Source organism: Salvelinus fontinalis, unplaced genomic scaffold (assembly GCF_029448725.1).
Source record: "Salvelinus fontinalis isolate EN_2023a unplaced genomic scaffold, ASM2944872v1 scaffold_0420, whole genome shotgun sequence".
Lineage (NCBI taxonomy): Eukaryota > Metazoa > Chordata > Actinopteri > Salmoniformes > Salmonidae > Salvelinus > Salvelinus fontinalis.
Genome location: NW_026600629.1, coordinates 146,735 through 168,417, shown reverse-complemented (window position 1 = coordinate 168,417; position 21,683 = coordinate 146,735). Strand labels below are relative to the sequence as shown.

The 21,683-nt window shown below is 44.7% G+C and overlaps 3 protein-coding genes across 3 annotated transcripts; 2 read left to right on the top strand and 1 right to left on the bottom strand.

Moving 5' to 3' along the window:
* The first annotated feature begins 677 nt into the window (after nt 1-677).
* LOC129845992 (transportin-2-like) lies at nt 678-7,782 on the top strand. Its single transcript, XM_055913984.1, has 8 exons — nt 678-860; nt 1,092-1,179; nt 1,429-1,527; nt 2,583-2,678; nt 2,929-3,104; nt 3,413-3,487; nt 3,771-3,910; nt 4,102-7,782. Exons 1-7 carry the CDS (start codon nt 702-704, stop codon nt 3,876-3,878), a joined length of 801 nt encoding a protein of 266 aa, XP_055769959.1. The 5' UTR covers nt 678-701; the 3' UTR covers nt 3,879-3,910; nt 4,102-7,782.
* A 981-nt stretch (nt 7,783-8,763) lies between these two features.
* On the top strand, nt 8,764-20,338 carry LOC129845988 (F-box/WD repeat-containing protein 9-like). Its single transcript, XM_055913978.1, has 8 exons — nt 8,764-9,335; nt 9,600-9,733; nt 9,955-10,102; nt 10,427-11,477; nt 11,794-11,942; nt 17,488-17,691; nt 18,904-18,969; nt 19,105-20,338. The coding sequence occupies exons 2-8, from the start codon at nt 9,612-9,614 to the stop codon at nt 19,177-19,179; spliced, it is 1,815 nt and encodes a 604-aa protein (XP_055769953.1). The 5' UTR covers nt 8,764-9,335; nt 9,600-9,611; the 3' UTR covers nt 19,180-20,338.
* LOC129845990 (guanine nucleotide-binding protein G(I)/G(S)/G(O) subunit gamma-12-like) lies at nt 19,540-21,581 on the bottom strand. The gene is made up of 2 exons (XM_055913981.1): nt 21,046-21,581; nt 19,540-20,734 (listed from the first exon to the last, which is right to left on the bottom strand). Exons 1-2 carry the CDS (start codon nt 21,136-21,138, stop codon nt 20,609-20,611), a joined length of 219 nt encoding a protein of 72 aa, XP_055769956.1. The 5' UTR covers nt 21,139-21,581; the 3' UTR covers nt 19,540-20,608.
* Nucleotides 21,582-21,683: the final 102 nt, after the last annotated feature.

Here is a 21,683-nt window from a genome sequence, read left to right as displayed (position 1 = left end):
TGATATATTACCAGTGTGATCATATACCTACATTTTTTAAATATATTTATTTTTTTAAATGGCAGGGTAATTCAAGCATAGCCAATATGCAGTGATAATGTTTTGGGCCTACAGTCTACTGTGTGAACCTCATTGCTATAGTACTGTTTTAATTGGTTAATGTTGCATAGGCATAGGTTTTTTAAGTCAGGTAAAAAAAAAAATCTGAGCTGTAGATCTCGGTTTACGTTTTCAAACTGCCGTCAAGCGGCGATCATCGTGTCGTAGTGAGACCACATGTCATCTTGTGACTCAACCTTCAGTATGATGGTTATATCAATATTTACACACGTTTTTCCACCGCCATTTCTCGCATAATACATTTTACCGAAGCAAAAAGATTCCGCCTTGTCTAGTGTCTTTTTTTTGTCCACATTTGGAAAGTCTACAGACACATTTTCTCTTTCCATCATGCCTGTCGTGACTTTCTTTATCCGACATGTACTTGACACGCATGAAGGTTTGGATGGAAACCTGGTTCCAGATGTCAATTGTAACTTAGACTATAAACAATTGTTACTTGTCAATTTATTCCACACCACAAAGCATGAGTTAGTGTAAACTGCGTTTATTCAGCAATTTATTAAACAAATCGTACGTTTTGGCTTCATATCTTAACTGACCAAAAACCCACTGACTCTGTCCGTCTCCTCTCTCTCCAGATGTACAACCAGCACCCTGACCAGTACGAAGCCCCTGACAAGGACTTCATGATTGTGGCCCTGGACCTGCTGAGTGGCCTGGCCGAGGGCTTGGGGGGCAGTGTGGACCAGCTGGTGGCCCGCAGCAACATCATGACCCTGCTCTTCCAGTGCATGCAGGTACACAGGGGCCTCCAAGTGCCAACTGCCAGCGGCCATTTTGAAAATGTGAAATTAGTCAACTTGAAGGAGGATATGTTGAAGGAGTATAGCTTGTACAGTGCTGCTCTGTCGTTCGCAAAAAAAATGTATGAAAGTTGATATTCTAGCTTTAGGAGTGTTAAGAAAAGTTAAAAATCGTTGTTTTAACCAGATGTGTGTGAGTTTGAGACTAACTGTGTGTTCCTCCAGGACCCTATGCCAGAGGTGAGACAGAGCTCCTTTGCCCTGCTGGGTGACCTGACCAAGGCCTGCTTCCCTCATGTCAAACCCTGCATTGGTGAGTCAACCATAGTAGTGAAGACATTAACTGTCAATGTCATGAAAAGGTACTGGCGCTGAGGAGGTATGTGTGTTGGAGTGGCTAGTAGTTTATGTATTATTTGTACGTTGGTGTGTATACCGTTGATTGTGACTAGTTGTGTGTACTGTTTAATGAACCTGTGTGTTTGTGGGAGTGTGTGTATACCAGTGATTGTGTGACTAGTTGTGTTTAGCGTTTGTATATAAACCTGTCTCTCCCCTCTAGCTGAGTTCATGCCGATCCTGGGCCTAAACCTGAACCCAGAGTTCATCTCTGTGTGTAACAACGCTACCTGGGCCATTGGCGAGATCGCCATGCAGATGGGTGAGTTACTGCTTGCTGTGTGTCCTTACTGCAGTCTTCATTTCTTACACACTCACTCTTTACCTCACAACCACTCTAAAATGTGTCTCTCTCACTATCTCTGCTTTTCCTCTCCCTCTAACTCTCATAATAACACACACAGACCACCACCAACCAGCCACTCCTATGATGATCTCTCTAACAGACATTCTGAACTGTTCTATGTGGAAGTTGAATGTCTGAGTGTGACTGAGGTCACAACATTGGGATGAACACACAGATGGTTATGGTGCCTCGTGTGTTATGTGTGTGATGCTAGGGTTTGGTGTGTTTTGGATGGAACATGTAGCTAACTCTGTCCGATTTGATTCGCTGCCCTTGCTCTATAACCCATGAACTCAATGACCCTCTGTCATACGAGTGAGCCAATCTCCCTTGACTACAGTGTGCTGCAAGATGCCTGAGTGATGGGTCCTGCTACCATTGGACTCTGTAACAGTGAGGCCTGCAGGTGTGTGCAAGCATGGCAAGCCAACCAGCAGTAGTACAGTGTAGTGACATTGTGCTATAATACCTCTACAGGGAGAACTGACAAGAAGGATGAAGGAGATTGCTCAGGTGAGCTAGGGGGAACCATTGCTTAAAGATGGTGGCCATTTTGGGTATTTGGCCAGAAATCACGAGAACCTTATTTTTGTAGCAACACCACCAGATTGACTCCATCAGTAATCCATGTTGGTAGTGGTGATTTGATAGGAATGATTGTTATGACACTATAAATACTCTAAATGACAGTGAATACTTGACAGCGCTGATGTAGGAATTGATTGATTGTAGACCTGGCTTCAAATTCTATTTGAAATCATTTGAAATACTTAAGCTGTGCTTGATTGTGTTGGAAAGGAACCAATAGAAAAGTCCTTAAAGTTCAAACCCTGTCCATTTGCCGCTCCAGGCAGGCTTGAGAAAATGCTCAAAGTATCTGAAAGATTTCCAATGGTAATTGAACCCATGTATGGCGAGCAATGCCATAATTTCCAGCTGGTTGATTGTGGTGTTTTCCTTGGTGCCTGTAGGATCAGACATGCAACCCTATGTTGGGCTGGTCCTCAACAACTTGGTGGAGATCATCAACAGACCTAACACACCCAAGACCCTCCTGGAGAATACAGGTACGGTACTCACACAGACACGCATGCTTAAACCCCCCACCCCCATAGACAAAGCCAGTATTTAGGCTCCAGACCACTCCTATGATGATCTCTCTAACAGACATTCGAAATCTGAAATATTCTATGTGGAAGTTAAAGGTCTGAGTGTGACTGACACTTCTGACACTGAAGTGATTGTTCTAAACCCTGTTGTTATGGCCCGGTAGTTATTGCCACATAAATCATCACTCCTGTGTTTCACTTGGGACAGCCATTACGATCGGCAGGCTGGGCTACGTGTGTCCACAGGAGGTGTCTCCCATGCTGCAACAGTTTATCAGACCCTGGTGCACATCGTTGAGGAACATCAGGGACAATGAGGAGAAAGACTCTGCGTTCCGTGGAATCTGCATGATGATTGGAGTCAACCCCGCTGGAGTGGTTCAGGTGAGGGGGGGGGGGCTTCTGAACGCTGTTCCACACAGGAACATGTATTTACTGGGGCCAGGACTTGTTATATTTTTATTCCCTGAGTGTGTTGCCTCTCTGCTCTTGTCTATGATGAACTCTAAACAGACATTCGAAATCTGAATAACTAGTGTGGATGTAATTTAGACTCTGAGATAACTTGTGAGAGAAGGCACATTGTATTCAACCTAGCGTGTTTGGTGTCATTGAAGGAGGATTAGATGCTAAATGAGCGATAAGGGAATGTGGATGAATGTTGGATGATGAGGATGTTGGTGTCTCTTCAGGACTTCATCTTCTTCTGTGACGCTGTGGCCTCCTGGGTTAGTCCTAAGGACGATCTGAGAGACATGTTCTACAAGGTAGGCACTCGGGAGATATGAACCCCAACAAATCTTACCCATATGTTTGATCCTCACAATACAAAAGTTCTAGACTGTTGGGTTCTACGTCGACCTAGTGCTCCTCTTTCTCCACCGCCTGTGATGATCTTTCTAGACATTCGAAATCTGAACATATCTTGTGGATATTTTAGACTCAGATGTGTGGTGCTAAGAAAACAAAAGAGTCGTTGAAAGAGTCGTTGAAGTCCTCTGACCCTACCCTATACCTCACCTTGATTTACAAGCTTTGTTGTTTTTGTAGATCCTCCATGGCTTCAAGGACCAGGTGGGTGAGGAGAACTGGCAGCAGTTCTCAGAACAATTCCCCCCTCTACTGAAGGAGAGGCTGTCGGCCTGCTATGGCGTGTAGTTCCCCTCGCCGACACAGGACACGCCTGTCAGGTATTGACTCACTTTAGGTAGAACTGATCTAGGATCAGCTTCTCTTCCCCAAATCCTAATGTTACGTTTAGTCCATGTTCTCTCTGTTCACCTGAATAAATAAAAACATTGTTTCTTCTCTCTCCTCTTCCTATTCCCTCTCTTCTTATTCGCTCCTCTTTCTCCTCTCTCCCCCTTTCTCCCCTCTCCAGGTTTAATCTACGGGAGGGTTACTGGGGGAACTCATCCATCTGTGTTACTGCACTGCCCTGATCGTGGGGGCAGGAGGAGAGGGACTGGCCCTGGCTCCTGTCCATTCAGACTACAAGTCCCACGACCCTGTGTGTCTCTGTGAGGGTGGGTGGGAGGGAGGGTTACTGGGAGGGAAACTGGGGAGAAAGCCTCTGGATTTCAAACGCCAAACTTAAATCCGACGACATACTCCGATGTAACCAAAGCCACAGGGTTCTGTAAGAGGGAGGGAGGGTAGGATAAGCATATGCAGGGGTCGGCTGCGAACGGCCCTAAATCCATTCGATAACTCTTTAGATACCAAGGTTAGAGGAGAGCTGGGTTGGGAGGGCGGGCGGGGTGGCAGCAACCCCGGAATAAGTCAATTAAGGAGAAATCTAAAAACCAGCCCAGGAGCCACATTTTAAAAACACAACTCACATAATATGTAGACTGGCACACTTAGACTTAGTTCAGGAAGGGAAGGTAGTTGCCCTGGCCCGAACGACCAATCGGTGCACAAGCACTTTGCATACAATTTACAATAGTCATTTGATAATCTATACAAAGGCTGTGGGCGGGATACCGAAGTAGCGCTAATGTTTTATAATAGCTTCCCGAAGGCTAGCCTCAGAGGGGAAAGCATGAAATGCTTTTCAACGTAATAACGAGGAGAGTTCTAGAAGAGTAATTTGCACCTTTACTACTCAAGCGTTCATAGACAGTACAGTACCATACCTGTTCATATTGGGACTTCTCTATTAAACACGGGTATATTTAGACAGTTTTTCTTCCTTTTCCCATGTTTGCTGAATTCATTTTACGTTTTGAAATTTCTTTTTTTTCCCCTCTAAGATAAATACTAATTTAAATGTATTCTTTTTTTTTCTTAGTTTTTACTACAACAGACACAGACAATCCTTCCAGGAATCATTTTACTGTAGTGCTGACAAAGGTCATTTTTCCAATAAGGGATTGATTGGTTTGCATTGCAATGATAACCTCTTAACCTACGTGTGTGCGTATCTCATTGTTACAAGTAGATTTTTACAAGTAGATTTTTATATTTAGAAACAATGGTAGTCAGCTTATCATTCTAAGGTAACAACACCAGGTTATTTAGCCACCCCCATCGTACTTATTCTATGACCAGTCCTCCCCGTCGCCAGACCTAACAAACAGGATGGGTGGGTTTCTATAGTGTCGAGATCCAGCGATGCCATAGTTCAGAGACGCAAGATTCAATCGATCTTATAGAAGATGGAAGAATCACATCCCTGCAACCAGTTATACTGCAGTAAAAATCATAATCCGTTTTGCTGCTACTTTTGTTTTTATAGTATTTACGATGGACTAGAGCATTAAGGCTTCAGGAAGAACTTTAGAATAAATCAGTTGCTGGTTCTAATTGATATTATGCACTTTTTTTTACGGCTGTTATGGCTTGCTGAAGTAAGACACGATATAAATAAGATATTGTATAAGCAATGGTCAAAATGAGAATTTTAGGTTAAGGCTAACACTGCCGTTCATATGCTTGGTTTAAAAGTAAGGCATGCTATCAGATGGATGAAATAGATTTAAAGGGTAAGGAGAGGACCATAGATTTAAAGGGTCAATCAGCATTTTGAACAATACCAAATGACTAATCCCCCACTTGATTGGTTAACAGCTGAGGGATGAAGCTGGAGAAATGCAACGACTCTCAACCTCATGGACACAGGGACTGACTGTCCATGATATCAAGATTATCGTTTTAACCATTTTTTGACGCTATACAGTGTTTGTATACATTTTTATTAACAAACAGGACTAAACAAGCTTTATTTGGGTTCTGATGGTGTTTGACAGTTGAGCTAAACGCATTAGGCATATGTTATATTCAAGAATCAATGGGTATGATTTAATTTGAAAGCCCTTTTAAAGGGGAAGGACTGACAGACTTCAAGTATTTTGGATCAAATGTACTTCCCACCAGTGTTTCCAGACAGTCCAACAGAAAATTTACCGGCCTTTTCTATGTGAGCAGAATGATGAGTATGTAGGGGAGAATGCAATGAGTCCACGAAGATGGAAAAAGACCTTGACTAGTCAGTCGGCTATCATAATAATACATATCTCACCCATGGTCCCGAACAACCTTGAGTTGCATGCTTTTCCATAATCGCTTTATTTGACTATCATATCATTAAAGGCGGAGACAACATACCCACGCATGCTGTGATAATAAAAGTGGGCGGCTATCTTTAGTAGAAGTATGAGAAGTCCAGGATAAACTGGTTCTAGTCCAGTTGGTGGTGGCTGTTGCCATTTGCTCTTTCCCTCAACCCGTTGATACTGTGTAGGATATGTCTGGGTATTATACTGATCCTAATTCTCTTTCTGTTTCCCCTGAGATTGGATACATTAACATTCGTGAGGGAGTGATTGTCTTGTATTTTGTCAATGTCTGGAGGTCTGTCACGTCGGACTATTTCGTTGAGTGTGTCTGTATTTTACTGTAAGCGTGTGTGCCGTTTAGACTTCTTTGCACCGGCCCTCCCGCAAGGTGATCGACATGTAGCTCACACCTGAGATATTGGAGACGCCCTGTGTATCATCAACACTTGTCATATTTTACCATCTCAGTTTGTGATTGCCAGTCGTACATCAATTCTCTTTCAAAGCTTAGCTGAGATTTAGCGAGTCAATGAAACTATGGAAATCTTTATCTTACGCCGCACAATGAAAATAGATATTCAAAATGTGAAGAAAACGCTGCCTTAAGCGTCAGGCGTACCTGTGAAAATGCCATTTCAAGTAAGCTGTATACAGATGTGTATTTATCCATTTAATGTGGATTTTAACACCAACCCACTTGTACATAAGTGGTTAATTGGACATTATTTTGAATCTTTACACACTTTTGTAAACAGCTCCCACCCTCAGAGGGTGACACTTTAATCATATCCTAAAGGGGTAAACTGATATGCAAGTGTTGGTGGATGGGTGTCCGGTCCGCCAAGGTTGAGAGTAGGATAGGTGTGCACAGAGATACTGGCTAATTGCCACAGTCTTTGCACAATGCTCCCAATGTGATACTGGTCCTATCAGGAAAAATTGGGTAAAAATGTTGAGTTGTGTTAAATCTCTTAAATCGTAGTAGTGAAATATTGATCTCAAAACCATCTATTATTCTCAAGTTTAAGTTTTCTACAAGTTGAGGCATTTTACTTTTTTTCCAAGGCTAATGATGTTCATTTTGTTTTTTTATTTATGTTCATTTTTATTTTAAATGAATTTTTTTTTTTTATATATTTTTTGTGCAGAAGAAGCGCACAAAGTTTTTTTTAGACTTTAAAAGTTTTTTCCCCCTCTAATGTTCTTTTTATTTAAAGAATTTTTTTGTTTTCGTTGTTTTATAGCGGACCATTTGATTTTGTCAAATTGTATGTAAAGTGGTAGTACTGAGAGGGGGGACAGAGCGTGGTGCATACCTGGGGAAAGAAGGGAAGAATTGTGAAAAACTCCTGTAATTTTGTTTCAATCTAGATATCAGCCTTGAATGAATTTGATGTAGTACTGGTATTTCTTTCCTCAACTGTGGTGCAGGTGGGATGTTAACTGATGTATCACTTTCTAGTTTACTTTTGTGAATGGGGAAATAAAAGGTTTTCTATCAAGCTGGGAATAAACTGATGTCGACTGTTTATTTAGATGAATTTGGGATTATAGCATTTTTCTGTTAATGTACCAACTTGCTGACAATTTTATATATTTCGCCTTTATTTAACCAGGTAGGCTAGTTGAGAACAAGTTCTCATTTTCAACTGCGATCTGGGCAAGATAAAGCATGGCAATTCAACACATACAACAACACAGTTACACATGGAATAAACAATACAAATGGAATAAACAAAACATAGTCAATACAGTAGAAAATTAAGTATATATATAATGTGAGCAAATGAAGTGAGATAAGGGAGGTAAATGCAAAAAAAGGCCATGGTGGTGAGGTAAATACAATATAGCAAGTAAAACACTGGAATGGTAGATTTGCAGTGGAAGAATGTGCAAAGTAGAAATAGAAATAATGGGGTGCAAAGGAGCTAAATAAATACAGTAGGGGAAGAGGAAGTTGTTTGGGCTAAATTATAGATGGGCTATGTACAGGTGCAGTAATCTGTGAGCTGCTCTGACAGCTGGTGCTTAAAGCTAGTGAGGGAGATGAGTGTTTCCAGCTTCAGAGACTTTTGCAGTTCGTTCCAGTCATTGGCAGCAGCTCTCATTGAGTGGATGTGCCAAGTTAATGTTTGCGCCCTGTCACATTTGGTATAATTTGTTCATGGCTTCCATCAGATGAGGATCTGAACTCCTCAGCTTGTTGTACAACTTTCAGACAGCTGCCTGACAACCTATGGATTACGCTTAAAGTGCAGACCTATCATTCAATGTATGAATGCAATTCTTTATTGTAAACCATTGTCAAAACTGATCCTATGCTTTTTTTTTTCTTAAATTAACAACACAATTTACAAAGCCAACAAACAGCTAGTGTACAAACAAATAGCCATACAAAAAAAAAGAACAGATTGTGGTTTGTTTACATTTTAAGCTGATGACGAAATGTTGAATGCGCCGGAAAAGAAACCCCATTTGTTAGGGTCGTCGCGTCACCGGCAGTCATAAACCGTACCTATTTCTAGAATTTATCTTATTAAAATCTAATTTTAAACCTAACCTCAACCACACTGCTCACCTTAAATTGAGATCCAAATGCTCGTTTTTGTTTTTACGATACAGCTATCAAGCTAGTGGAAACCTAATTTGAATGAAGGATCAACTTCTTACAGTAGCTAGCAACTCATGTCTAACCGATTTCTTTGAAAGCCTGAGTTAGAGAAGAATAATCGGTCAGTGTTTTCTTTAAATGTGGAGGAGCTGGTTAGCACAGTTGTGAACTTGTACATGTGATCAGTTCCAGGATTACTCGCTTGATTGGCAAACAAGGCCACCTTGCAAGTTAGCGTGCTTGACACTGATAGTATAGTACCAGCCAACGCCCGGTAGCAACCGTCGCTGTCTAGCTGTTAGGCTTTTTCGTCTCGCACCGGGCTCATATTGAAAAATATTCAGCATACAGTTTTTTAAAAAGGCATACGGGGACTGACTAAGGCTACTGCTGTCAAATGAACTGTCTGTCAGACCTCCCCATAAGTGACATAGGGACTTGTGGGTAAGTGCATCATCTAACTAGCTTGCTAGCATGTTACACTTGTTGCCTGTATCTGTCAAATTACTAGGGCAATTAACGTTATAAAGTTCCGTTCCCACTGGTGGTGTATAGATTTTAGTTTTTTTACTGTAGTTATTCCGTTTGTTAGCAATGAATGCACAATCATGACCCTATTGACAATTTGATTGTGCCAGTCATCAACGATAGACCGCCTTAGCTGAGAATCTGAAAATAAACTAAAATGTATGATGCACTCTCCTGCAGTGAGTGGAGTGGATGGCCGAGCCTCGGGTCACTGTGGGGCAAGATGAGGCAGGGGCTGGGAGAGGGGAGAAAGAAGCTAAATCGGCACCACTGAAACAGCCCTCCAATGAAGCCTCCAGGCCTGCACAACTAGGGTTGGTACCTCTGATGGCCCTCACAACAGTCTTACTGCTTTCAGAACAGTTCCATTATACTTAGTAGTGCACTAATGAGCACTGCTGGCTTGGTTTTGATGCGCCTGCAATAGTAGCTGGAACCGTGCTGGAAAAGACAATGTAACAATGTGTCAGCGCCTGTACAGTTTGGGTTGATACGGATGTGTAAGAAGGGTATAACACACTGTTCTTTTTCACAGGCTTCCCCCAGGCTCTCAGCTCCCTTCTGCTGAACCGAGCCCCTCCCCGTCTGCTGAAGGAAGCGGCTTGCTGTCGTTGCCGTGGGAGATGGTGGCTCGCATCGCCTCGCACCTCCCGGCACAGTGTGTCATCACGGTCCTGCCACAGGTGTGTGTCGGTGGACAGTGTCATACCTTTCCTGGATGCCGATCTGTTTCTGCTTTACCTTGTCCAGCATGCCATTGACAACAGAATTGGCTAATGCCATAATAGACTGGAAACCATGCTAGGCTAGGGACATTTGAAAAAATAAACGATTGGGTTCTTTATCTATCTGACCTGTACTGGGCTGTCATGACCTGGTTACACATCCATCATAGCTGCTGGAACCATGATGGAAAGGATCTTGAGAAAATAACATTTCCAAGCCAGCCTAGTACTATTCAGGCCAGCCCTACAGTGTGAATCATGTCCATGTCTCTCCCTCTACAGGTGTGTCACGCCCTGGGAAATGTGGGTAAGGACAGCACGGCGTGGCAGTTGCGGGCACGCAGGCTAACTGGTCCCAGAGCTTCCTTCCCCGTGGGGCCACGGGATGGCTTCGACTGGCCCTCGGCCTGCCTGGAGATGGAGGAGCTGATCGCTTGCTGGACGGGCCAGGGGGAGAGGGCCGCCAGGGAGGCCGAGCAGGCAGAGAGGGAGAGAGAGGTGGAGAGGGCCCAGGAGAGGCAAAGGGATAGAGATGCCCTGGCAGAGGAAGGGATTGGAGAGTGGGAGGAGGTGGAAGAGGGCAGGCCCCAAGTGGATGAAGGGGTAGAGGAGGTGGGTTTTCATGAGGAAGGCGTGATGGCGGTACCGTGGGATGGGGAGGAGTTGATGGAGGAGGGAGAGATGCAGCAAGATAGGGAAGGGGATCTACCGATGGGAGTTGGGGAGGGAGAGGAGAGGCAGGAGGCTGCAGCCGAGGCCATGATGTTGGAGGAGGAGAGAGATGATGAACAAGGTGTCCTGGAGGCCATCGAGGTGGAGGAGAGAGTGGGAGTTTTGGCGGATAGAGACGGTCAAGATGACATAGCGGGCCCGAGATTGGGAACAGATGGGGAGAGAAACGGGTCCAGCCGTGCTCCCAGTCCTCCTCCAGCCCTGGAGCGCCTCTCCCTCCCCTCGGGACACATCGCTGAGGTCAACTCGGTCCTCTTGGTAGGGGGCGACGGGGCGGTGTGTGCCTCAGGCTCCCGGGACAGGAACGTGAACCTGTGGGACCTACGGGATGGGGGCTCCACGGGCAGGCTGCTCCATACACTGGGGGGCCAGGGCCTCTTCAGCACCCACAAAGGCTGGGTGTGGTGCCTGGCGGCCCGGGGACCCCTGCTGGCCTCGGGCTCCTTCGACAGCACAGTGAGGCTATGGGATCTGGGTGCCCAAGGGGCTGAGAGGGGCCTAATCAGAGCCCGGGCTGCCGTGCTCTGCCTGGCCCTCCCCCAGAAGGACGTGCTGCTGGCTGGCACCTATGACAAGAAGGTCAGCGTCTACGACACAAGAGGTGAGTGATTCATAAGATGGGTACTTGAAGTCTGTTCTACTAAATTAGATTGTCAGTCGATAAAAGTGAGCACAAACAATACTAATGGTTATTGTATAGAAATAGACTTACTGAGGGGTAATTGGACTAAGGGCCTTTACCTGCTAGTAATTATATTTCTATGTGTTATCCTTTGGTTGGCCAAATGGACTGCCCATTCGGAATATATCATCTGATTAGAGCAAATCCAGGAACTATCAATGGGTTTATGGAATTTGACAGACTAACATTGTCAGATGTCGCTGGAGGATGATGTCATGATCTGTCTGCGCTGCAGTGGCGGAGCCTCTGGTGAAGAGCCTACGTCTCCATAGCAACGCGGTGCTTTGCCTGGTAGCAGACGAGCAGTACATCCTATCTGGGAGTAAAGACCGCACTGTGGTCATCTACGACCGAAGAGCAGGGAAAACCCTACAGAAACTACAGGTATAAACACGCACACACACACTGTATAAAAATAGTATTAGATTGACAATTTACTGTTCATGTAGTCCCCGCACTTTGGGTTGCAAAGGGAGGGTATATTACTGGAGACTTTGAAAGTATTTTTGGGTACTTCAGGTCATCATGTGTAGACACAGATATAAAAATGAATTCTGTTATTTATTTATATATAATAATATTATACATACAGTACCAGTCAAAGGTTTGAACACACCTATTCATTCCATGGGTTTTCTTTATTTTTACTATTTTCTACATTGTAAAATAATAGTGAAGACCTCAAAACTATGAAATAACACATATGGAATCATGTAGTAACCAAAAAAGTGTAAAACAAATCAAAATATATTTTACATTTGAGATTCTTCAAAGTAGCCACCATTTGCCTTGATGACAGCTTTGCACACTCTTGGAATTCTCTCAACCAGCTTCAGCTGGAATGCTTTTCCAACAGTTTTGAAGGAGTTCCCACATATGCTGGACACTTGTTGGCTGCTTTTCCTTCACTCTGCGGTCCAACTCATGCCAAACCATCTCAATTGGGTTGAGGTCGGGTGATTGTGGAGGCCAGGTCATCTGATGCAGCACTCTGTCACTCTCCTTGGTCAAATAGCCCTTACACAGCCTGGAGGTGTGTTTTGGGTCATTGTCCTGTTGAAAAACAAATGATAGTCCCACTAAGAGCAAACCAGATGGGATGGCGTATCGCTGCCCAATGCCATGGTAGCCATGTTGTTTAAGTGTGCCTTGAATTCTAAATAAATTACTGACAGTGTCACCAGCAAAGCACCATCACACCACCTCCTCCATGCTCCACGGTGGGAACCACACATGCAGAGATCATCCGTTCACCTACTCTGCGTCTCACGAAGACACGGCGGTTGGACTCATCAGACCAAAGGACAGATTTCCACCTGTCTAATGTCCGTTGCTCGTGTTTCTTGGCCCAAGCAAGTCTCTTCTTCTTGTTGGTATCCTTTAGTAGTGGTTTCTTTGCAGCAATTTGACCACGAAGGCCTGATTCATACAGTCTCCTATGAACAGATGCTGTTGATGTGTCTGTTACTTGAACTCCGTGAAGAATTTATTTGGGCTGCAATCTGGGGTGCAGTTAACGCTAATGAACTTATCCTCTGCAGCAGAGGTAACTCTGGGTCTTCCTTTCCTGTGGCGGTCCTCATGAGAGCCAGTTGCATCATAGTGCTTGATGGTTTTTGTGACTGCACTTGAAGAAACTTTCAAAGTTCTTGAAATGTTCTGTATTGACTGACCTTCATGTCTTAAAGAATTGATGGACTCTCATTTCTCTTTGGTTATTTGAGCTGTTCTTGCCATAATATGGACTTGATCTTTTACCAAATCTTATGTATACCACCCCTACCTTGTTACAACACTACTGATTGGCTCAAACGCATTAAGAAGGAAATAAATTCCACAAATTAACTTTGAACAAGGCACACCTGTTAATTTAAATGCATTCCAGGTGACTTCTTCATGAAGCTGGTTGAGAGAATGCCATGAGTGTGTAAAGCTGTCATCAAGGCAAAGGGTGGCTACTTAGAATCTCAAATACATTTAGATTTTTTTAACACTTGTTTTGGTTACAACATGATTCCATATTTATTATTTCATAGTTATGATGTATTCACTATTATTCTACAATGTAGAACATATTAAAAATAAAGAAAAACCCTTGAATGAGTAGGTGTCTCCAAACTTATTTTTTTGTTTTTAATCCCATCCTTCAGCTACCCTCAACCCCTCCCATCTATATCTGAAGACCATCCATTCTATTTGCCATATGTTTTTAACTGTGCTGTTTCACAAAAGTTCTGAACCTAAATGCATTTTACAGATACATAATATTTGACATTAGCTATGTTGTTTTTAGTCCAACCCTTCAGCTCCACTCAACCCCTCCCATCTATCTCTTAACTCTGTCCATATAGTTTTCAACTGTGCTGTGATGTTTCACAAAAGTTTTTAACCTTTCTATTCTCATAGTTTCTACAGATTGTAAATTAAAGAGTTTTTTTACTAAAAGTATTATATTATTGATTGATTGACTATGACTCTTCAAATCACCCAGCAGTGCTATTTGCAGAGTTAGCTCAAGGTAATTCTGCAATTTTTCAGCCATTCCTGAACCTGCGACCAAAAACAAGCTACATGTGGACAGTACCAAAACAAGTCATCTAATGATTCTGTCTCTTCACAGCAAAATGTGCAGAGCTGGAATGGTTGAATCGCCCATATATATATATATATAACATTCTACTGCTTGCAAGAATTTTGTATAAAAATTAAAACAGTCTACATTTTGAATCCGGTGTCGTTTTGCATATCAGTTCATAAACCATGTGCCATGGTTTTGGTACATCGAAAATCTCTTCCCAACTATTTTGCAATCTGTATGGCACAGCTGTCAAGTTTTTGGTCCTTAAATGAAACTGGTATACTTTTTTATTTATAAACATTTTCTTTAACTAATTTTGGTCTTTAATGCAGGGCTGACAGACAAGTTCCTTAACATTACATTTACATTTAAGTCATTTAGCAGACGCTCTTATCCAGAGCGACTTACAAATTGGTGCATTCACCTAATGACATCCAGTGGAACAGCCACTTTACAATAGAGCATCTAAATCTTTTAAGGGGGGGGGGGGGGGGGGGGGGCAGAAGGATTGCTTTATCCTATCCTAGGTATTCCTTGAAGAGGTGGGGTTTCAGGTGTCTCCGGAAGGTGGTGATTGACTCCGCTGTCCTGGCGTCGTGAGGGAGTTTGTTCCACCATTGGGGTGCCAGAGCAGCGAACAGTTTTGACTGGGCTGAGCGGGAACTGTACTTCCTCAGTGGTAGGGAGGCGAGCAGGCCAGAGGTGGATGAACGCAGTGCCCTTGTTTGGGTGTAGGGCCTGATCAGAGCCTGAAGGTACTGAGGTGCCGTTCCCCTCACAGCTCCGTAGGCAAGCACCATGGTCTTGTAGCGGATGCGAGCTTCAACTGGAAGCCAGTGGAGAGAGCGGAGGAGCGGGGTGACGTGAGAGAACTTGGGAAGGTTGAACACCAGACGGGCTGCGGCGTTCTGGATGAGTTGTAGGGGTTTGATGGCACAGGCAGGGAGCCCAGCCAACAGCGAGTTGCAGTAATCCAGACGGGAGATGACAAGTGCCTGGATTAGGACCTGCGCCGCTTCCTGTGTGAGGCAGGGTCGTACTCTGCGGATGTTGTAGAGCATGAACCTACAGGAACGGGCCACCGCCTTGATGTTAGTTGAGAACGACAGGGTGTTGTCCAGGATCACGCCAAGGTTCTTAGCGCTCTGGGAGGAGGACACAATGGAGTTGTCAACCGTGATGGCGAGATCATGGAACGGGCAGTCCTTCCCCGGGAGGAAGAGCAGCTCCGTCTCGCCGAGGTTCAGCTTGAGGTGGTGATCCGTCATCCACAGTGATATGTCTGCCAGACATGCAGAGATGCGATTCGCCACCTGGTCATCAGAAGGGGGAAAGGAGAAGATTAGTTGTGTGTCGTCTGCATAGCAATGATAGGAGAGACCATGTGAGGTTATGACAGAGCCAAGTGACTTGGTGTATAGCGAGAATAGGAGAGGGCCTAGAACAGAGCCCTGGGGGACACCAGTGGTGAGAGCGCGTGGTGAGGAGACAGATTCTCGCCACGCCACCTGGTAGGAGCGACCTGTCAGGTAGGACGCAATCCAAGCGTGGGCCGCGCCGGAGATGCCCAACTCGGAGAGGGTGGAGAGGAGGATCTGATGGTTCACAGTATCGAAGGCAGCCGATAGGTCTAGAAGGATGAGAGCAGAGGAAAGAGAGTTAGCTTTAGCAGTGCGGAGCGCCTCCGTGATACAGAGAAGAGCAGTCTCAGTTGAGTGACTAGTCTTGAAACCTGACTGATTTGGATCAAGAAGGTCATTCTGAGAGAGATAGCAGGAGAGCTGGCCAAGGACGGCACGTTCAAGAGTTTTGGAGAGAAAAGAAAGAAGGGATACTGGTCTGTAGTTGTTGACATCGGAGGGATCGAGTGTAGGTTTTTTCAGAAGGGGTGCAACTCTCGCTCTCTTGAAGACGGAAGGGACGTAGCCAGCGGTCAGGGATGAGTTGATGAGCGAGGTGAGGTAAGGGAGAAGGTCTCCGGAAATGGTCTGGAGAAGAGAGGAGGGGATAGGGTCAAGCGGGCAGGTTGTTGGGCGGCCGGCCGTCACAAGACGCGAGATTTCATCTGGAGAGAGAGGAGAGAAAGAGGTCAAAGCACAGGGTAGGGCAGTGTGAGCAGAACCAGCGGTGTCGTTTGACTTAGCAAACGAGGATCGGATGTCGTCGACCTTCTTTTCAAAATGGTTGACGAAGTCGTCTGCAGAGAGGGAGGAGGGGGGGGAGGGGGAGGAGGATTCAGGAGGGAGGAGAAGGTGGCAAAGAGCTTCCTAGGGTTAGAGGCAGATGCTTGGAATTTAGAGTGGTAGAAAGTGGCTTTAGCAGCAGAGACAGAAGAGGAAAATGTAGAGAGGAGGGAGTGAAAGGATGCCAGGTCCGCAGGGAGGCGAGTTTTCCTCCATTTCCGCTCGGCTGCCCGGAGCCCTGTTCTGTGAGCTCGCAATGAGTCGTCGAGCCACGGAGCGGGAGGGGAGGACCGAGCCGGCCTGGAGGATAGGGGACATAGAGAGTCAAAGGATGCAGAAAGGGAGGAGAGGAGGGTTGAGGAGGCAGAATCAGGAGATAGGTTGGAGAAGGTTTGGGCAGAGGGAAGAGATGATAGGATGGAAGAGGAGAGAGTAGCGGGGGAGAGAGAGCGAAGGTTGGGACGGCGCGATACCATCCGAGTAGGGGCAGTGTGGGAAGTGTTGGATGAGAGCGAGAGGGAAAAGGATACAAGGTAGTGGTCGGAGACTTGGAGGGGAGTTGCAATGAGGTTAGTGGAAGAACAGCATCTAGTAAAGATGAGGTCAAGCGTATTGCCTGCCTTGTGAGTAGGGGGGGAAGGTGAGAGGGTGAGGTCAAAAGAGGAGAGGAGTGGAAAGAAGGAGGCGGAGAGGAATGAGTCAAAGGTAGACATGGGGAGGTTAAAGTCACCCAGAACTGTGAGAGGTGAGCCGTCCTCAGGAAAGGAGCTTATCAAGGCATCAAGCTCATTGATGAACTCTCCAAGGGAACCTGGAGGGCGATAAATGATAAGGATGTTAAGCTTGAAAGGGCTGGTAACTGTGACAGCATGGAATTCAAAGGAGGCGATAGACAGATGGGTAAGGGGAGAAAGAGAGAATGACCACTTGGGAGAGATGAGGATCCCGGTGCCACCACCCCGCTGACCAGAAGCTCTCGGGGTGTGCGAGAACACGTGGGCAGACGAAGAGAGAGCAGTAGGAGTTTCTGACCCTTCCGCTTTGGCTGTTTTGTCTTATTTGGTTCAACAATGACAGGATTTGGCAAGTCGGCACAAACAGATCCAGGACCAGGCTATAATATGTTAGTATGTGTGTCTTCATTCTGGTTTGTCTCCTCTCTTCCCAGCTGAGCTCCTATCTGCTGTCAATGTGCTACAGTGACAGTGAGGTGTGGGCGGGGGACAACCGGGGCATGCTCCATGCCTTCTCCATGCAGGCCGGTTTCTTCAAGCCCCTCTCCCAGTTTGACGTGGGACACACCTCACTGGTCACCGGCATCCACAGGTCCCCTGGGAGCCTCTACACCTGCTCCGCTGACCGCACCATCAAGGTACACCCTGTTAACCTGGTTAAACCAGTCTGAATGCTGGGAAACAATGGTGGGCATGGCGTTCTTTCTGGTTTATGCCAGGCATACACTACACGATTTTGCCATGAATTCGCCACATTTTTGCTGTCCCAGATACATTTTCATGATCGGGGTGTAATCTTATTCATTTGGACTAGGATCAATACGTCGGGACTCGTGTAGTTTGTTTGAGCGGGTCAAGGACTCACCGAGGATTGCTGTTCCATTCTCCAGACACCTGTCGGAGGTCACGATAATTTTTTGACGTCAGAAATGGTGATTGTGTATCTTGTAGTATGAGCAGTGCTACAACGCGATTGGGCAAGGACGGCTGCCAATAGCCAGAGCTTTCAGTATGTGAGACCAAAACAAAGAGGAAAGCAACAGCAACATGCACCGTGTGGACCGTGGTGATGGTGATGTTTTACATGGCCCGGTGCCCCGGTTGGGCGGAGTTGGATTATTTTCTATCATTCCATTGGTCCTTAAGTGAAATCTCCACCCACCTGGGGCACTGGGCCATGCAAAACAAATTCCAGCAATATTCTATCTGCGTCCTACCATGACAGAAACCTAAAAGAGAATTTCATATGATCATTATTTCATATTAAGTCCATATTCTGGGCCTCAGTCAGTCTTTTTAACAAATGTTTCTGCACATAATAATATGCACACTTGTAAAGCAGCTCACTGTTGCGCGTCAGCATTTTCTTCCTACGACAACCGAGAAATGCAGGGCTGGATCAGCTAGGGAATCATGGTGTAATGTGAGCACCCACGTCCCGGGGTTGAAGATGGGCGGAATAAAAGAACAGGTCCTAGTTAAGATTTAGAACTTGTGTAGTGTATGCCCAGCATTAGCCAGGTTTACACCCTGGAACCCACTAGATTGCAATGTCTTTATTGTCCATCCCAGGATGGTTATTTGTCTTTGGCATCACCATACAATAGTTATATTAACATATGTAGTAATATCTATTCAGCTCTGTTGTAATGGAATTCTGTTTGGGGTTTTTTAGATAAATGGATAGGCTACTTTATTGTCCTCCTAAGAGGAAAATCATTTTCACTGCCCATTCGGTTACAAAGAACATTAAACCATTATCAAAGAGCAAATGTGCATTGATGACATGAATGAACAAATCCATGTTTCTTCATTCCCTGTTCCTATCTTATCAACCATTCATCTTCCAGGTGCACCTCCCCTGTGCCCCTCCAAGGACGCTGTGCACACTGCACCACCAAGCAGGCGTCAATGGGGTGAGTCTCTCACATCACTTTTTTCTTTTGAGATTCTGATGGCTGATAGCCTCTCTCCTTAGCCTCCTACCTTGATCTGGTTGAAGAAAGATCTGTTTCACTCTCTCTCTGTCCTCTCTCTCGCTCTCTCTGTAGTTGAGTGTGGAAGCAGGAGTGCTGGCTATCGCATCAGGAGAAATGTGTGTGGAGGTGTGGAGGGCCAGAAGGTGAGGGGGGCCACACCCACCCTAATCTACTTACGTTCCTGAAGTGATGCAAGATGACTGACGTATAATGGTCTGTCGTTAAAATGATCAACTTTCTCATGCTGTGAGAATGTTGACGTGAAGGACCAGTGCTCTTAGCTTTACCCCAAAAACGATATACAAGCCCAACATATTTAGTGTGTCTGTGTGATTCCCCATGTATTTTATCAAAGAAAAGAACACACAAAAAGGCTTCCTTAACTAATGTAAAGAAATGTAAAAGAAAAAGCCCAAGATAATAACACTTCATGGTGTAGTGTAGTTCTGTCTGTGTGTCCCTGTGTTGTTGACCCAGCACTCGTTCAAAGATTTCACATAAACTGGATTTTAGCTTCAAGTGTATATTTGGGAGTTAATTTAAGGCACATCACCACTGAATGGTTTTAAACACTTGTACATGATTTGTTTTTTCAATGGGCTGATTTTAGCTTGTTGATAAAAATGAGGACATTCCGCCACCAGCATTCCAGACAGTTGGTCTCTAGAAAATAGATGAAGTATTTTTCTCTTTGACAATTGAAACAGATTCGGAAACACAATGTAAAGAATCAGTCAAGCCGTTCTGACACACTGATTGTAAAGTATTTTGGTCTAACTGTCATAATGTGTGTAGTGGCGTTCTTATACTCAGTACCACAGCACTTGTTTGTCAATTACACTGTTTTGAGTTCTTCCTCGTTGTCATTCTCTCTTAGGGTAACTACTTTACCAACTCTTACCATGTTACGGAATGCTATTTTTTTATTTAATTCTGCACTGTTGAGGAAAGCGCTGTACTGTTACACACGTGACAAAATAAACGTTGATTTTGATTTGAATCTGTAGCGTCCCAGCACCAACCTCGCTCAAGTGGCTCGTTTGAGTGCAAACCCCAATAGTACTGCATTGTTCACTAATTATTTCTTACAAGCTTTTCTTACACTGATAGTCTGAGGCAACAGTGTCTGTCCTTAGCAACAATCAATCTCCTTATCTGCGACCCCTCTTCACCTGCTGCAAGAGAGTCCTCTGACTGCATAAAAATACCCAAATGATTCAGAGTTTGTAAATATGCTTTTGTGAATATGCTATGTGTGATTTCTTTTGTTATGAATAAAATGTTTACACTCAATCAATTCATTGTTTACCAGTGTACCTTGTGGTTCTGTAATGTCAAGAAGAAGATATAAACAGTTTGCTCTCCTTTGTTATTGAGACATTCTGGACTGCAGGCCATATGCTGAAGTTACAGCATGACCAATACTGTACCAACCAGTCACTTTTTGCTTTAGCCAACATGTTAATGTCTTGTCTGGCATGATGAAGTAGGACATGTTGAAGTAGCCTGGCATCAAAATGTTTCACTGTTGTTGATGATGAAGCACTGTTGAATGCAGCACCAGAGAGCAGCCTTTCTACAGCAGGACACAGGTCTTCTTGTCTTTGAAGGGGTTGGAGGAGGCAGAGATGCCGGTGAGGAGGGGGTCACTGCGACTGTGCTCCTGACAGTACTGTACCAGCTGGGCAGCTGCTGTGGAGATCTGGGAGGAAGAAGTAAGGAACAGCCATCACTTAAAGCTTGTCTCAAAGCTGAGGTTATTGTACATTCAGAAGAAAGGTGATGCCCAATATACACAGAGTTACTGATGTGTCCTAAAACGAGGGTGGGGGTAAGTTCTCTTTTTCCTTTATCCGTTCTGTATCAGACTGCTCTGCACTGCTCCCACAATTGATCTTATTTTTGATTCATCAAATGAAAGTATTGATCAACAAAATTGTCATTCTCCAAATTAATTTGAAATTCTACTTCCAACTAATTCATTACACACAGGCTACTTTAGTGTACTCTCACCTTGATCCTCTCCATGCTTGCCTCCACTCGTAGTTGTTCCACAGTCCTCCGTGCCTGCATCACACTGTTATTGCTGCACACCTTCTCTGACATCCCCCTCCTCCAGAGAGACTCCCACTTTTAGTCCCAGACAGCAAGCTGAAACTCCACTTCTTTCCACTCCAAAGTGAGAGAAAATAAATTAATGGAATTGCAATCAATTGTTGAGAGTTGAAAATGTAAAACCTGCTGAACACACAGAAACCTGTTCCACCTCCAAATATGGATTTAGATTTGAAATAATAATGGAAAAGTTACTGTTATACTCTTAACACTAGGCTATGTGAGCCTACGTCCAACCGAGGTCCCAATTTCTGTCAGAGTGGCATCTGGCCTCCCTTTTTAACTTCTGGTTTCCCCCTCTGCTCTTTGTTGTTACTGTGGAGGCCACTTCAAAGCTGCTGTGATGTGTGTCAGGTTTAAAGGTTACACACACAGTCCTGGAAATGTCACATCAACATCACACATCCCTCACTGATGATAAAAGAGACTGGAGGGAGCAGGGAGGACAGGTGTGTGTGAGTGGTTGGGTGACCCACATAATGATAAGCATAGGAAGGATGCAAACAGAACACAATCTTTCACCAGAATGCGTTGCT